The sequence below is a fragment of the Xenopus tropicalis genome, chromosome 8 (assembly GCF_000004195.4).
Source record: "Xenopus tropicalis strain Nigerian chromosome 8, UCB_Xtro_10.0, whole genome shotgun sequence".
Lineage (NCBI taxonomy): Eukaryota > Metazoa > Chordata > Amphibia > Anura > Pipidae > Xenopus > Xenopus tropicalis.
The window spans coordinates 135,563,246-135,581,534 of record NC_030684.2 but is presented as its reverse complement, the minus strand read 5'-3'; the positions used below and the strand labels follow the sequence as shown (position 1 = coordinate 135,581,534).

At 44.3% G+C, this 18,289-nt stretch overlaps 1 protein-coding gene across 2 annotated transcripts in view; it reads right to left on the bottom strand.

The window, feature by feature from the left end:
• The window catches only part of LOC101731445 (butyrophilin-like protein 10), a 28,591-nt gene extending 12,874 nt beyond the window's left edge, over window positions 1–15,717 (bottom strand). For both annotated transcript variants that reach the window (XM_004919716.4, XM_031891206.1), the window contains exons 1-6: window positions 15,364–15,717; window positions 14,895–14,995; window positions 9,805–10,149; window positions 3,958–4,227; window positions 3,551–3,667; window positions 1,014–1,034 (exon numbers count right to left, since the gene is read on the bottom strand). In XM_004919716.4, the coding sequence (XP_004919773.1) occupies window positions 1,014–1,034; window positions 3,551–3,667; window positions 3,958–4,227; window positions 9,805–10,149; window positions 14,895–14,995; window positions 15,364–15,569 (1,060 nt within the window). In that variant the 5' untranslated portion in view covers window positions 15,570–15,717. The remainder of the gene's footprint in view (window positions 1–1,013; window positions 1,035–3,550; window positions 3,668–3,957; window positions 4,228–9,804; window positions 10,150–14,894; window positions 14,996–15,363) is intronic.
• Window positions 15,718–18,289: the final 2,572 nt, after the last annotated feature.

Here is an 18,289-nt window from a genome sequence, read left to right as displayed (position 1 = left end):
GCTGCCGCTTTGCAGAGCGATTTGACAAAATTAGATAACTGGGCAGCAAACTGGAAAATGAGGTTCAATGTTGATAAGTGCAAAGTTATGCACTTTGGTAGAAATAATATAAACGCAAACTATCTACTGAATGGTAGTGTGTTGGGGGTTTCCTTAATGGAGAAGGATCTAGGGGTTTTTGTTGATAACAAGTTGTCTAATTCCAGGCAGTGTCATTCTGTGGCTACTAAAGCAAATAAAGTGCTGTCTTGTATAAAAAAGGGCATTGACTCAAGGGATGAGAACATAATTTTGCCCCTTTATAGGTCCCTGGTAAGGCCTCACCTTGAGTATGCAGTGCAGTTTTGGGCTCCAGTCCTTAAGAAGGATATTAATGAGCTGGAGAGAGTGCAGAGACGTGCAACTAAACTGGTTAAGGGGATGGAAGATTTAAACTATGAGGTTAGACTGTCGAGGTTGGGGTTGTTTTCTCTGGAAAAGAGGCGCTTGCGAGGGGACATGATTACTCTGTACAAGTACATTAGAGGGGATTATAGGCAGTTGGGGGATGTTCTTTTTTCCCATAAAAACAATCAACGCACCAGAGGTCACCCCTTTAGATTAGAGGAACGGAGCTTCCATTTGAAGCAGCGTAGGTGGTTTTTCACGGTGAGGGCAGTGAGGTTATGGAATGCCCTTCCTAGTGATGGGGTAATGGCAGATTCTGTTAATGCCTTTAAGAGGGGCCTGGATGAGTTCTTGATCAATCAGAATATCCAAGGCTATTGTGATACTAATATCTACAGTTAGTACTAGTGGTTGTATTTATAGTTTATGTATGTGAGTATAGATTGGTAGGTGTGGGTTAGGTGTGCTGGGTTTACTTGGATGGGTTGAACTTGATGGACACAGGTCTTTTTTCAACCCTATGTAACTATGTAACTATGTAACTATGTAACAGAGAAAAGAATATACTATGAATAAATGTTACAGAATGCAATTCCTTATAATACCAAGCACCATTTAGCACTTACTTATCTCTTCATTTTTATTTCCTGAAAAACAAAAAAAAATGTATTACTTATCATCAGTGACCATATTTATAAAGTAGATTTTACTTCATATACACATAATAGAAAATACTTCACAGAAAAATAAAAAATGACAATGGCAAAACAATTTCTCATTTACTTATTGCTTCATCTTATTGTCTGAAAACAAACAAAATGCATAGTAACATAGTAAGTTAGGTTGAAAAATGTATGTCCATCACGTTCAACCATAATGCCTATATATAACCTGCCTAACTACTAGTTGATCCAGAGGAAAGCAAAAAACCCCATCTGAAGCCTCTCTAATTTGCCCCAGAGGGGAAAAAATTCCTTCCTGACTCCAAGATGGCAATGGGACCAGTCCCTGGGGCAACTTGTACTGAGAGCTATCTCCCATAACCCTGTATTCCCTCACTTGTACTGAGAGCTATCTCCCCTACCCCTGTATTCCCTCACTTGTACTGAGAGCTATCTCCCCTACCCCTGTATACCCTCACTTGTACTGAGAGCTATCTCCCCTACCCCTGTATACCCTCACTTGTACTGAGAGCTATCTCCCCTACCCCTGTATTCCCTCACTTGTACTGAGAGCTATCTCCCATACCCCTGTATTCCCTCACTTGTACTGAGAGCTATCTCCCATACCCCTGTATTCCCTCATTTGTACTGAGAGCTATCTCCCCTACCCCTGTATTCCCTCACTTGTACTGAGAGCTATCTCCCCTACCCCTGTATTCCCTCACTTGTACTGAGAGCTATCTCCCCTACCCCTGTATTCCCTCACTTGTACTGAGAGCTATCTCCCCTACCCCTGTATTCCCTCACTTGTACTGAGAGCTATCTCCCCTACCCCTGTATTCCCTCACTTGTACTGAGAGCTATCTCCCCTACCCCTGTATTCCCTCACTTGTACTGAGAGCTATCTCCCATACCCCTGTATTCCCTCACTTGTACTGAGAGCTATCTCCCATACCCCTGTATTCCCTCATTTGTACTGAGAGCTATCTCCCCTACCCCTGTATTCCCTCACTTGTACTGAGAGCTATCTCCCCTACCCCTGTATTCCCTCACTTGTACTGAGAGCTATCTCCCCTACCCCTGTATTCCCTCACTTGTACTGAGAGCTATCCCCCCTACCCCTGTATTCCCTCACTTGTACTGAGAGCTATCTCCCATACCCCTGTATTCCCTCACTTGTACTGAGAGCTATCCCCCCTACCCCTGTATTCCCTCACTTGTACTGAGAGCTATCTCCCATACCCCTGTATTCCCTCACTTGTACTGAGAGCTATCCCGCCTACCCCTGTATTCCCTCACTTGCTAAATACCCATCCAGCCCCTTCTTGTACCTATCTAATGTATCAGCCAGCACGACTGGTTCAGAGAGGGAATTGCACAACTTCACAGGTCTCCCGTGAATTTATACCCCTTTTAATACAGCTCAAAACCCTGTTTGCCCTTGCAGCTGCTGCCTGGCATTGCTTGCTACAGCCAAGTTTATTATCTACAAGGACTCCAAGGTCCTTCTCCATTATGGATTTGCCTAGTGCAGTCCCATTAAGGGTATACGGGGCTTGCATATTTTTACACCCCAGGTGCATGACCTTACATTTATCCACATTAAATCTCATCTGCCACTTAGCCGCCCAGATTGTCAGTTGGCCCAGATCCTGCTGCAGGGATGTCACATCCTGGATAGAATTGACTGGTCTACAGAGTTTTGTGCCATCTGCAAACACTGATACATTACTTATAATACCCTCCCCCAAGTCATTTATGAACAAGTTAAACAAAAGTGGCCCCAGTACAGAACCCTGATTCTGTACATTATTTATAGTGATGAGCTAATTTTGTTGCCAGGCATGGATTCGCAGTGACTTTCCGCATTTCGGCATTTGCGAATTGTTTTGCAAAACTTCCTTTCCTTTCCTTTTTTTCCCTATTAATTTATTTACCTCAGAGTTAAGCCACATAGGGGGATTCTTAACACTTCTACTTTTTCTTATTAATGGAATGAATTGAGAACAGTAATGATTTAATATAATTTTAAATGACAACCATTTCTGCTCTGTGTTTTTATCAGAAAACATAATGCCCCAATCTATGCCCTGAAGCGCTGCCCTTAAGGAGCTAAAATTTGCCTTCCTAAAATTCAGTGTCTTTGTTGCCCCCGTGTAAATTTGTTTCCTGCACCAAACATTAAATGAAATAACATTATGGTCACTATTACCCAGGGGTTCAACCACTTGCACATTTGCTATACGTTCTGGGTCATTAGAGATCACTAGATCTAGTATAGCATGGTTCCTGGTTGGCTCCTCAACCACCTGTGACATAAAGTTGTCATGCAGCAAGTTTATAAACTTGTTCCCATTTACTGTCCTGGCAGTACTATTGCCCCAGTCAATATCAGGATTGTCAGGTTCCTGAGGAATTACAATTTATACACATAAATATTCCATTCCAACATGTCATGTATATCAGGTGGCAATAAATCTCTTTAGGTTACAGGTACTTACTGAGTTCCTTGCTTTGATGGCACAAACACCCAATACAAACAATCAAAGCAGCCAGACAAGGCCAGAATACAATGTAGCGACTGTACAGATCCCTGCAGGTTACTGGAAGTCCTGTTTCTATAGGGAAAATATACATAGAATTAATTTAAGACCCAAGAATGTAACCATAGAATGTCATGTAATAAACTGCACAAGGGCAGTGATTTTGTCTAAGCATTTATACCTGCCCCACTGTTGGGGTTCTAATACCCACCTACCCCTGCATAAAGGTAATTTCACCAGAATGATTTCTTGACAGCAAAGGCAGCCATGTTGTGGAATTCTATGGAGCTGATACACTGTATGTGGCACAAACTACTGATACAGAATATTAACAAATAAAGACTAATAGGAAGACTGTAACTCACCTCTGATCCGCCAGCAGCTTTGATTCATCTGACTTATGGAATTGGAGACAGTGCAAGTGATATTAGAAGAATCTGGTAGAGAAATTATACTAAAGATACAATATAAACTCTTCTTATCTTTGTACACATTTTCCATTGATGAGATTACTCGGATCCCCTGGGTATCAGTCCATATGAGGGAAGGTTCTGGAAGCCAGCCACAGGACACACAAAAGGCAGTGTCATTACTTGTATATGTGTTGGGGGAAATTACAGGGAGACTTCCCACAGCTACAAACAGAGAAATGTAATTAGCGGTGCAGTTGTACTGCCGGGCTACACACAGCAATAACTCCGTACAGCAGTGGCTTGGGGACTTTTTTGGTTCAAGCCCCACTTTGAGGTGATGGGGGCTTTTATGGGCTTTTATGGATATTAAAGACAGCAAATGGGTATTCTCCCCAAATCTGTCCCTAACTGGCCTTTATACACATGCTCAGTATACACAAGTGTGCAAAACACACACACGGTCAGTTTTTTTTTACTGTAAGTTTAGTCATAAAAGGGTTTTTCCTGTGTGACTGGCATGAATACTAATCACATTTTATTTACTGGATCAATCCTGTCTATATAATTATCCCCCTGTCTCTCTCTTACCCCCAGCCTCTACATTCCTGGAACATCTTGTCTTTTCTAGTGTTAATAACTTTCTCTGCACCATAATCTGCTCTCTGTCTGGCTTTCAACCTCCGCAGGGAAGGCTTTTGTTCTTTCTGGGACCCTGACATTAAACATGTGAGAATGGCAGCAGTTAAAATTTCCCTTCTGAAATCAATTAAAGAAATGTGATTGGCTTTTGGCGGCCCCGTCAACTTTTTTCTAACCTTGAGTACAAAGTCACCCAGTGACTGACTGTGCAAAGTTTGGGAACCCTGGCATCAAACCAATAAAATTCAATAGGTGAAATCTGATTGGCTGTTGGTGGCTCCACCCACTTTTTTCTAACCTTGCACCACAGTTACCTGGTGCCTAACTCTGCAAAGTTTGGGGACCCTGGGGTTATTACTGTGAGACTGGCAGCAGGTTGAATTTCTGCCAAGTCAATAGGTAAAATCTAGGCACCTAACAATCATTATATTTTCATTCAGGCTGAGCCCGTGACTATGTGATTCAAGTTAGAAGAGGCTGAGTGCAGTGAATACAAAAGAAGCCCCATAAGGGCTGTGTGGGTAATAGGCCAGATTAAATCAGTCTGGGGGTGGTTTATTAAGTGATAAACAATAGGTGGTGGGAATGGCAAAGAAATCAGTCTGGGGGGGGGGTTTATTAATTGATAAACAATAGGTGGTGGGAATGGCAATGAAATCAGTCTGGGGGGGGGTTTATTAATTGATAAACAATAGGTGGTGGGAATGGCAAAGAAATCAGTCTGGGGGGGGTTATTAATTGAAAAACAATGGGCAGTGGAGCCAGTTGGGGGTTTGTCTGGAAACAATGGATGGCTATAGAGGAGGGGAAAACTAGGGGGTGGGAATAGGTGTAGTGGGACTTAAGGTGGCCATACACCAGCAGATCCGCTCGCTTGGCGATGTCGCCAAGCGAGCGGATCTTCCCCCGATATCCCCACCTACGGGTGGGCGATATCGGGGAGCCTTTAGGTAAAAAAAATAATAATCCGATCGTTTGGCCCTGGGGCCAAACGATCGGATTATGTGAGCGGCAATGGGGCAGTCGGATCGGGGACCGCATCAACGAGCCGATGCGGTCCCCGATCCGACCGGATTTTCTAACCTGGCCGATCGAGATCTGGCCAATTTCAGGCCAGATATCGGTCGGCCAGGCTGCTCGGCTCTCCCCATACACGGGCCGATTAGCTGCCGAATCGTTCCAAGGGACCCATATCGGCAGCTATAGTCGGCCCGTGTATGGCCACCTTTAAAAGTAGCACAAACAGAGGGATCATAACTAACCTGTGATTTTTCTGTGCAGACACATGCATTGACCTTCTCCCGTATCACTAACTTTCTTAATGCCCATAATTTATTGGACCCGCTGCAATCTGGCTTTCGGCCTGCGCCCCCTACTGAGACAGCGTTGTGCAGAGTTACAAACGATCTTCAGATGCCAAAGCCAAAGGTCACTTTTCTATACTAATCCTCCTCGATCTATCGGCTGCGTTTGATACGGTTGGCCACTCCCTCCTGATGCAAATTCTGCATTTGATTGGTCTCGGTAGTCCGGCTGCATCCTGGGTCTCTTCCTACCTCTCTAACCGTTCATTCACTGTCTCCTATGCTAACAACACCTCATCTCCAGTTCCTCTTAATGTGGGGGTACCCCAAGGCTCTGTACTTAATGTGGGGGTACCCCGAGGCTCTGTACTTAATGTGGGGGTACCCCAAGGCTCTGTACTTAATGTGGGGGTAACCTGAGGCTCTGTACTTAATGTGGGGGTACCCCGAGGCTCTGTACTTAATGTGGGGGTACCCCAAGGCTCTGTACTTAATGTGGGGGTACCCCAAGGCTCTGTACTTAATGTGAGGGTACCCCAAGGCTCTGTACTTAATGTGAGGGTACCCCAAGGCTCTGTACTTAATGTGGGGGTACCCCAAGGCTCTGTACTTAATGTGGGGGTACCCCAAGGCTCTGTACTTAATGTGAGGGTACCCCGAGGCTCTGTACTTAATGTGAGGGTACCCCGAGGCTCTGTACTTAATGTGGGGGTACCCCGAGGCTTTGTACTTAATGTGGGGGTACCCCAAGGCTCTGTACTTAATGTGGGGGTACCCCAAGGCTCTGTACTTAATGTGAGGGTACCCCAAGGCTCTGTACTTAATGTGAGGGTACCCCAAGGCTCTGTACTTAATGTGAGGGTACCCCAAGGCTCTGTACTTAATGTGAGGGTACCCCAAGGCTCTGTACTTAATGTGGGGGTACCCCAAGGCTCTGTACTTAATGTGGGGGTACCCCAAGGCTCTGTACTTAATGTGAGGGTACCCCGAGGCTCTGTACTTAATGTGAGGGTACCCCGAGGCTCTGTACTTAATGTGGGGGTACCCCAAGGCTCTGTACTTAATGTGAGGGTACCCCAAGGCTCTGTACTTAATGTGAGGGTACCCAAGGCTCTGTACTTAATGTGAGGGTACCCCAAGGCTCTGTACTTAATGTGGGGGTACCCCAAGGCTCTGTACTTAATGTGGGGGTACCCCAAGGCTCTGTACTTAATGTGAGGGTACCCCAAGGCTCTGTACTTAATGTGAGGGTACCCCGAGGCTCTGTACTTAATGTGGGGGTACCCCGAGGCTCTGTACTTAATGTGGGGGTACCCCAAGGCTCTGTACTTAATGTGGGGGTACCCCAAGGCTCTGTACTTAATGTGAGGGTACCCCAAGGCTCTGTACTTAATGTGAGGGTACCCCAAGGCTCTGTACTTAATGTGGGGGTACCCCAAGGCTCTGTACTTAATGTGGGGGTACCCCAAGGCTCTGTACTTAATGTGGGGGTACCCCAAGGCTCTGTACTTAATGTGGGGGTACCCCAAGGCTCTGTACATAATGTGGGGGTTCCCCAAGGCTCTGTACTTAATGTGGGGGTACCCCAAGGCTCTGTACTTAATGTGGGGGTACCCCAAGGCTCTGTACTTAATGTGGGGGTACCCCAAGGCTCTGTACTTAATGTGGGGGTACCCCAAGGCTCTGTACTTGGGCCGTTGTTATTCTCCCTCTACACGCTGTCTTTGGGAGATCTTATCAGTTCATTTGGCTTTAAATCCCATCTGTATGCTGATGATATCCAAATTTACTTTTCAACCCCCTCATTAACAGTTGAAACTGAGACTCAAATCTCTAACTGCCTCCTGGCTATCTCTAATTGGATGAACCAACGCCACCTCAAACTGAACTAATGATCTTTCCGCCTGGAGATGGAGAAGCAACAGAAGAAAAACTGTTTGGACAGAAGCTGAATGTAAGTTCTCCTTAGGAACAAGCAAGACAGTGGCTTATAAAGAACACAGGAATGTCCCATCATTAGCGATGCGCGAATCTGTCCCGTTTCGCTTCACCATAAAATTCATGCAACAGCAAGAAAAGTTGCAAAACAGTGGAAAAATTAACGAAACGCATTTGTCACACAATGTTTTTGTCACCCGTGGTTTTTTTTTGTCACCGCGTCTTTATTTACATGACCGCGTCCATTTTTTACACCATTTGTTGGTGGGAATGGCAATGAAATCAGTCTGGGGGGGGGTTATTAATTGATAAACAATAGGTGGTGGGAATGGCAAAGAAATCAGTCTGGGGGGGGTTATTAATTGAAAAACAATGGGCAGTGGAGCCAGTTGGGGGTTTGTCTGGAAACAATGGATGGCTATAGAGGAGGGGAAAACTAGGGGGTGGGAATAGGTGTAGTGGGACTTAAAAGTAGCACAAACAGAGGGATCATAACTAACCTGTGATTTTTCTGTGCAGACACATGCATTGACCTTCTCCCGTATCACTAACTTTCTTAATGCCCATAATTTATTGGACCCGCTGCAATCTGGTTTTCGGGCCCATTATTTGGTTTATTTCATGTTAGTTGGCCCTTAGCTACTCAACCATTTGCACTGAGAAAAGCATTCTCTCTGAGTTACTGCAGGAGTCAGGGTGGGCCCATGGCAGAGGATAAGTCAGTACAACCCACTCCCATGTTAACATGTAGGAATAGAAATAGTGTTCCAAACTAGGTCTGTGTAGGTTAGCAGAGGGAAAAACTGTAAAGCTAATGGGAGGTAATTAAAAAAAAACAAAAAAAACCCCAAGGCTAATCTTAAGGAAGTTCAGCACTAAGTTTTGAAACTTTACCTACAATGTGATAGAGGGGACTTTTTATCGCAGGTTTGAGAAACTGTTGGCTGGGGGATTTGCGCCACACCATGGAATTAGCCTTAATTACCAAGTGTAGGAGCTCTATTAATGGGGTTGGAACTTGGCAAGAGAGCTCACTCTCTAACCAGAAATCACACCTGTTCACAGATGCAGCTGGCACAAATGGGTTTTGGGCCCATTTTAATGGTCAGTGGTGTTTTGAAACATAGCACAAAAACTAGGATTTCCAAAATTACGCAAAAACATAGCATTGATCTTTTCCTAGTAGTAGTGGTGGTAGAGATATGGGTCACAAAGATGGATCACAGGGGGTAGCATTTATTGTCAGATAAGTGTCGGCAGCAACTTGTCAGCCAGCTTCTAGTTGGTTATGCTGTTGTTAATGCATCTAGTCCTCAGGTGCTTCAAGACACAGCATTTACTTTAGAGTTAAACTCTATGTAGGCACTATGTAGGAGGGACATGGTGATGTTTGATAGTGGGCCCATTATCTCTCCCAGGTAAATGATCTCATTATGGATTCATTGATCACTAACAATAAGTTTGGGGAGTGTAGCCTCAAAGTTGTAAGATTGGTAGTGGTTTAAATTTCCCCATTAAAGTCAATGGGTGAAATTTGATCTGTTGTTTGCTCCATCCAACAAATGTTCCTGTTTCATTCAGGGTGACACCATGATTCAATTTTGGGGGGTGTAGCTTGAAGCTGTAAGAGTGGCAGCAGTTTGAAAATCTTCCCTGTCAAAGTCAATGGGAAAATTGAGGGGTTCGGAATGGCGCCACAAAATTAAGGTGGGCAGGATCGCTTAGAAAAGTGCTAGCTACCTGCTCCGCTATAGGGCAAAGAAGTGTGGAGAGTTTGGGTGTTGTACCCCTAAAACTGTAGGAGGAGTTGGGTTTACAAAATGGGGGGCGCTAAGAAGAAGAAGAAGCAGCTGAAGTGGAAGAACAGTCTGTGGGGTTTTCATCCCAACATAATTCAGGTAAAACTCTGCTCACTTACCAGTAACCTGTAGCTGTACTGTTGCTTTGCCGTGATGTTCAGTGGACTCAACAAAACAATAATATTCCCCAGAATCCTGAGCTGTGACGTTACGGATCTTTAAAGGGAAAATTCCCCTAGTGATGTTGTCTTTTAGCAGTTCTGTTCTGTTAGCAAACTGTGGCATCTGGGCTGTGTAATCATCTTTCCCATTAATATAAAGATGAACATAGGGCTGGTACGTAGGCTTAAACCAACGGATTTCCATCTTCTCTGCGTTCATCTCAGGAATAAGGTGACAAGGTAACAGCACATCTGATCCAAGTGCAGCAACAACTGATGTTGTTGAAGAAACTGTAAATCTGACTGTAAAATACACAGCATAGACTCAAATAAAAATAAAAGAAACTAAAGAATTTCAGATGCACAGACATATCTCCAAGCACAAAGATGAACTTTCAGCATCACTGACCAATCTGGCTGAGCAGGGCCAGTTACAGTGTGTAGCGCAGACTTTGCTGCTGCAGTTTGGCACTCGCCCGATTGTGGGATTATGCAGATAATCATATAGCAGTTCAGCTCATAGTTATATACAATCGGCAGCCAATATCCCCAGCATGTTTGGAACCAAATACGAAGGCTGATGGCAGCCAGTTTGGTTAATATGTGACTGTCAGATCCTATCCAACATCACTGATCTGCCCTATACACAGGGGAACAGCCCGTTACACTCACACACAGGAAGGCACAGTATGCAAGAACTCATCCTTACTGAGCAAAGAATATAAATAAAATAGATATATAGAGAAAGAAACATATTTAAATGGTTCACATGTACATTAGGACTAGAATACTGCACTTCCCACCTTAAACCTTGCTGCCCCTCACATTGTGAATGCCCTCCCTGATTTCCTCCAGAGAGAATCCTCCCTCAGTCTCTTCAGCACTAAACTCACACCCTCCTATTTGTGTCTATAAGTTACTTTCCCACTTAGATTGTAAGCTCTACAGGACAGGGATCACATATTCCTTATCTCTTTGACACTAACTTGAATTTATTTTTATTTTAACTGTAAAACTGTAACTGTATTTGATATTTATTTGTATTTTTTATAGTAATGACCCTGTTTGTTCCATTAATGTATTGTTCTGCCGTACAGTGCTGAGTACATAAGTAGCGATATATAAATAAAAATATACATACAAGACTAGAAAGATCCACATTCTGTACTCAGTGGGATAAGGACTCCTTCCTATGTCCCTCCCCTTCTTACTAACCCCCCACTGCACCCAATGTATCCTCTCTCTCTTCAGGGCAACAATGTAATAAACACGTGCCCCCATATCTCACAATGGGCTGCATTTTTATATACCATTACCCCAAAAAAACAGACATGGAGAATTAAAAATTAAACTTCATCTTCCTTTCTGCTCAGAGGCACAAATGAAGCAGCGCTGGTACCATTGGGGGGGTTACAGAGAAAGTACCAAAGGGGCCAGTAGGCAACACCAGCTGCTCCCTGTGCTTATGGGTAATAAAGCCAGTGCCTATGACAGACAATGCTGCTGCCAAGTGACTGCCCCAAGTGATACCCACCAGGCAACACTGGCAGCGCCACAACTCAGAGAGAGCCCACCTGTGCTGCCAGCAGCCTAATAGTTAATTTACAGGTACAGATTCTTCATGAAACTCCAGCACCCAATTACAGTGGCAAAATAAACAAAAGCACCCCCCAAATCAATGAAGGGATTAAATGGTGGCAAGAGGGGTTCTCTCCAGACTAAAATTAGCAGCTGACACACAGGAGTAGCCAATAGAACTGGGGCTTTATAGCTGTTTGTGTGCCTGGAACTAACACTGCTGCACTGGGTACAATTGTTGCCATGCAAGGGAGACTGATAGTAACAAATGGCCTGAACAGGGAATATGTGACATATGTTACTGTTATGGAGTGAATTTAGCTAAAAATCTTTGTTTATTAATCTTTAAATGTTAATTTTACTGGCCAGTAATTTAGTAATTTGTGTAAATAGTTATGTGTGTGTGTGTGTTAAAAGTGGAAACTGCAACAGTATTAGCTTTGGTTAACAAATGGATGCCTACTTTGTTTGAAGCTGTGCTGAATGTATGTTTTAAATGGTGCTGAAACAACTGCTTAATGAAAGCTATGTTTGCCACAAGTGTATACATAAGTGTGTGCATAAAACTACTTTGTTGTTATATAGAATATTGCAACTGCTAGTACAAAGTAAAGTTTCTTGAAGCACTTACCTGGAGCTCTCAGAGAAGCCACTTGCTTAAGGGGTAGGCAGCCTCTCAAAAGGAATATTTACAGTGTAGATGTTGACCACCTGGTGGCAGCATAGAGCAGACTGCAGAGTAGTTTCTATTGGGAGTCTGTGTTAAAGGAAAAGTAACACTAACATTTTTTAAGTAAAAAATCTATTCTACCCTGCTCCAATAACTGCCCTATCCTTCCCAGCGTTTATTATTCTGAATGCTTTATTAGAAAATGCCTAGTAAAAACGTTGCATCCAGTCATTTCAAATACGGCGATCCAGAAGATACAGAATCCACTATGCGACGATCGATTGATCGATTCTAGCCTTCCTTCTGTATAGGAAGGAGTCGGGCTAGGAGGAGATGTCAATCGTCGCATAGTGGATTCGGCATCTTCTGGATTGCCGTATTTGAAATGACCGGATGCAACATTTTTACTAGGCATTTTCTAATAAAGCATTCAGAATAATAAACGCTGGGAAGGATAGGGCAGTTATTGGAGCAGGGTAGAATAGATTTTTTACTTAAAGAGATACTGACACCAGAAATTAAACCTTTTTTTACATCTATCATAACACTGTCTTTGCATGATCTTCATTTTTGCCATAAAAGTATTTGCCCAGTGCTTTTATATTACTTGTCTGATCCCCCATGTTCCTCTATGAGGGGGCGGCCATATTTGTTCAGCAGGAGGCCGTTAGCATTAGAAGCTATAACTGACAGGCTGAGAAGGGACAGGCAGGTTGGCCAAACAGTCAGGTTTAGGGACTTCAAGTAACAATTATTTACAAAAGCAAATCTCTCAGCGAAAATCAATCAACATGACCTATAGGCAACTTTTTATGTACATTCATTTGAGGAGTCGTTTTTTAGTGTCAGTATCACTTTAAAAAATTTTAGTGTTACTTTTCTTTTAAGCCTTTTTAAGAGGCAGTTCTAGAAGGTTGTGCTTTCAGGGTTACTGTTGCCCCCTGCTGGTGTCCTGCACCTTTGCAAATACTTTGTGTATTTCCACTGAACATCTGCCTGGCTCCTAAACACACACGCGCCCAGTGCCATACTGTATGTAACATGTAACATGTAACAGTATATAATTGCTACCATTGCCTCAGAATGAGTGAGTGTTTGGATTCAAGTAAAAGATTATTTTCAATAACTGATCTCTGGATCCTTGAGTGATATTAGCAGAACCGGCACTATATTCCTAATTCTTACATTCAGTTGACAAGTTTTTAACTCATTCAATTAAAGGTTACATTTCATACATGACAAAATAGAAAGAAAAGGAAAGCTTGCACCTTCCACACCAGTTATACAAATCAGGTAGGAGTCATCAATGTTTGCCTCCTAATGTAGATTAATTAGAGTTAGGACGAAGGGAAAATGTGCAAATGAAGTATAGACAAATATAAATAAAAGACGGAAGAGGAAACACCACACAGAAAAACCAGTTTTTCTGAGAGGGAGGGAGGGTGAGGGCGCACGATTGATGTGCGATTTTAACTGCAGAGGTGTTATTTAGACTAACAAGAGGCCGGGTGGCTATTGATGTTGGGGAGGTGGTGGGCTGATGAATTTGCTAATTTATAGCTTAAAATTTGAGCATTTGTGCACCTCCAAATACATGTGCTAACAGGCTCCGTTTTTCTCTGTGTTGAAATGAGATAAGGGGCAGAAACGCTATACCTTTCTTTCTACGAGCTTGAACTGGCAACATATGTTGCAGACTCAAAGGGGCTTTTTTCTCTGGCTGTCTCCACAGGAACACTTAAGTGCTGAGAGCCTTGATATTCATTGTATCACCTTTTAAAGGCTAGATAACAGCGGCCCTACCATATCTCATAGCAGATTTTATATCTGATAATCACCTTTGCGAATTTTAATGGGGATTTGAGTAATGACACACATCTTTCTATTTTGTTTTTTTTTTTTTTTCCTTTTTTAATGATTAGCAATAAAGGTTAAGTTTTATCATTTCAGTTTAATGTACTACTTGATCTACCTGATAATAATTGGGTTAATGGTGCAGTAATTTGAAGTCTTGATCAGGACCACCTGTGTGGTGTTTCCTCTTCCGTCTTTTATTTATACATTTCATACACGAGCTTTAGTCATGGCATTCTAGCAATAGAAATGGGAAGGTGCAAGAGTAAGGGCTCTGGCACACGGGGAGATTAGACAAATCTCCCTGTTCGCGGGCAACTAATCTCCCCGAATCAGGGGCGGGCCAAGCCGACCGGGCGCCCTAGGCAACCCGGTCGGCTAACTCCGCCCACCTCCCTGCCCCCCCAAACGGCGCATGCGCTCCAGAGCACAGGAGGCGGTGCAGGGGAGGCGGTGCAGGGGGGGCGGGGCGATTAGATTGGTCATTGCCTCCGCCGCTAATGACAAGCGGCGGAGGCAATGACAAAGTAGCACCAGGGGTAGGCAGGAGAGGTACTTGCCTGGCGCCCCTCAATCGTTGCACCCTAGGCAGCTGCCTCTTCTGCCTACCCCTAGTTACGGCCCTGCCCCGAATTACCATGGCACACACTGTGCAGGTGATTTCGGCAAATCGCTGAAGTTGCCTTGCAAGGCATTTTCGGCGATCTGCCGAAATCGCGCCGCCACATGTGCCATCCCACTGGCGACTTACATTGTCGCCGGTGGGATGGCAACTGATGGCAACTCGGGGAGATTAGTCGCCCGCGAACAGGGAGATTTGTTGCGGGAGACTAATCTCCCCATGTGCCAGAGCCCTAATGGGTTGCCATTACTATCCTTCAGATTTGAAACCTCAGCACCCACTACTGGCATAAAGACATTCTGTGTATATAAAATAAACACTTACCTGAAAGGGATCCTTCTAACATGGAACAGAGAATGAAGAGCCCAAAGAAACGCACAATCTTGGGTATAGCAGGTCCCATAATCACCAACAAACAGACTAATCTGCAATTGGGAAATATATAAATTAACAGAGTTACAGCACTGCTTGTAGCTAATCTGTATATGAAGGAATCTGGGTTGTAAAAGGAACATTTACTGACAAAATAGAGACCATGAGTTCATATGCTGTACCCCGTGCATAATACAGGGCTGGGATATTCCTTATACAGGCTGAGTAATATCTGAGTTATTAAGTGAGCAGCAACTCTGTTATTAACCCCCTGCCGTTCATTTACCCCCCTGCAGTCATTTATTGCCCCTAACCAGGAATAACTCAGTCACACTCACTGCAACTGGACCCCCCGGGGGGAGGGGCGAATGAGGGGGCGGACGGTCAAAAAAATCCTGCGCCGCCCACTGCTTACTCATACCTGGCTAATTCTGTTTCCAACGCGCCAGCTATGCCCAACCGCAACCCGAACGGGACTTTGTTTCCCTTCCTCAGCTTTCTGTCAGCTCTCACAGTGCCGCTCTCTACCAGCGAGCTTACTAGCGTCTCCTGACGACCCACACTCAGTACTGTAATGAAGCTTCTCTTCCCACTGAAGGCGGGGCTTGCTGTCATACTTAAAGACATGATTGGGTTTGCGCTGCTGTGTTTTTCCTTATTAATAAGACCAGAGAACGAAACTAATGAACGTTTATCATAATTCTGTAGACCGTGTAGCAGAGAGTTTCAGCGGTTAGGGGTTAGTACTCCCCCCGCTCACAGGTGCAGTTGGTCAGGCCCAGTGAGCTGAGGAGGAGGCTGCTGATAGGCTACAGTTAGAAGGCGTTACGGGCATACGTGTTACTGGCACAACAACTCACTGGGAAGAGAGAGACGCTAGACAGGAGATCTTTAGGCTTTATTTGAGGTTGAGCCCCTCCATTTTTATACATTTGTTTGGGCCCCTTTGGTTCATAAGAAAGTTATGTGCATATATCAACACAGTTTTGCTGCTCAGTTTCTTATAAATGCAGGGAGAAATAAAAGTATATATGGGAAAACCGACCTTTTTAAAGTGTATAATCACTACCCAAGCCCTGTGCCCCCTCTCCAGTTACTGGGATGGCTGGTAACTCCCCTGCCCTCTGTGCCCAGTACATGTAGGTAAATACATACCTACCAACTCTCCCAATTTTTGCGGACAGTCCCTCTTTTGACAGCTCAGCCCACAGTCCCAGATTCTTACAGGAAAGCATCATCTCTTCATCCCTTGAGGCACCGATCCCCAACCTTTTATACTTGGGAGCCAGGTTCAAATGGAAAAAAGTGTTGGGGAGCAACACAAGCAGGGGCGGGCCAAGCCGACCGGGCACCCTAGGCAACCCAGTCGTCCAACTCCGCCCACCTCCCCGCCCCTCCAAACGGCGCATGTGCGCCAAAGCACAGGAGGAGGTACAGGGGGGGCGGGGCGATTAGATCGCTCATTGCCTCCGCTGCTAATGACAAGCAGCGGAGGCAATGACAAAGTAGCACTAGGGGTAGGCAGGAGAGGCTCCTGCCTGGTGCCCCTCAATTGTTGCGCCCTAGGCAGCTGCCTCTTCTGCCTACCCCTAGTTCTGGCCCTGAACACAAGCATGAAAAAAGTTCCTGGAGGTGCCAATAAGAGCTATAGGCTGATGCCACACGTGGTGTTTTTACGTTGCGTATTTTCTCAGCCTAAAAACGCAGCACAAGCCACACAGCCCCTGACTATGGCGTTTTTCAGCCTAGTACTGGTGACATAGCAAATCCCATTGCCATGGTGCTAATAGTGCGAAATAGTAAAAAACGCTGCATATTTCCGCTAGGTCTGGCAGCTGCCTTTGTGTATACATAGGAATAGCTTGCTGTGCAAATAATGCCGTATTTCGGCCAACGCTTGAAAAATCCGTGCTAAGGCGTTTTCTAGCGTATTTACGCATTGTGTGGTTTGCTTCGAGTCTTTTCAAGTTATTTCTATGGATGATGATATCAGGCGTTTTTCAGCCGCTGAGAGAATTAGAAAATACGCAGCGGAAAAAAAGTTGGCTATTCGATAGTCCCCATGTTGATAGGAAGCCTACAGAAGGCTCTGTTTGGGAATTATGCTGGGTTTTTATGCAACTAAAACTTGTCTCCTAACCAGAAATTCAAAAATAAGTAGTTACTTTGAGGCCACTGGGAGCAACAACCAAGGGGTTGCTACCGAACCACTGGTTGGGGATCACTGCCTTAAGGGTTACTGAACAGGCAATTAATATCTAAGAATATATACAAGAATATATACAAGCCTCAAATGGAAACAAGTTGAAATTCAGTTCTTGAAACACTGGCACAATTAAGGAAGCCTCTCATTAAAAAAAAAACAAACTAGCCTAAAAATGTTTAAAGGAGACATATTGGATAAATGGGAAAAACCCTAATCCTGTTGGCAATTATGAATAATATACGGTGCTGGTTTCACTTTGTGCTAAACATTAATCCTCTCTGTAACAATGGCCCCTTTATTGGAGCTCCCTATAGATCCTATCACATCTCTTACCATGTTTGAAATGGAGAGTGGGCGTGTCCTAACGGTCCCTGCCAGAAGCACAGTAGGAGGGGGAGAGCCAATCACAGCCCTGCAGTCACACAAGCACAGACAGGCTTCAGTTCCCTATCAGGTCAGCCTAGCTGCTGATTGGTTCCTACAGTGCTGTGTACTGAGTGCCGCCGGCTCCCCAGCTCATCCAGAGAATTCAGCCAGCAGGAAGTGGAACAGATGGGCGGGGCTAGTGGGGTTTTGGTGGAATTTCTCAATAAATCAGCAGGAAACACACCTTTTTTAAGCACAATCCTATATTTAGAAGAGTATAATTCACTGGTACATTCTTAATTTTTATTATTACCTTCAATTAGGGGAATAGATGGGCCCAAGACCTGACGTACTTCTAAGCTTCTAATTCTGTATTGGCCTGATCCTAATGTATTAAGCATTGTAACTTGTTTGTCAACGTTTTGTTTCTATGGCCAGAAATGAGGTTTTACCAACAAGCTGCCTGGAGTTCTCTTTGCTGTGATTTAGGGAACTGGACACAGTGCATGTGATGTATGAAGTATTCAGCTGATTAACAGAACTAATAATGTGATACACATTTTTTTCCATTGATGGGATTATTTTGTTTCCCTCAATATCTGTCCATAGCAGGTAGGGCTTAGGGTGCCAGCCATGGGACTCACAATACGTGTGATTATTGAGGAAATATTAGGGAGACATCCAACAGCTGAAACACAGAGAGATATAATTAGAGATGCAGTTGTACTGCCTGTTACCAGGGGCAGGCCAAGCCGACCAAGCACCCTAGGCAACC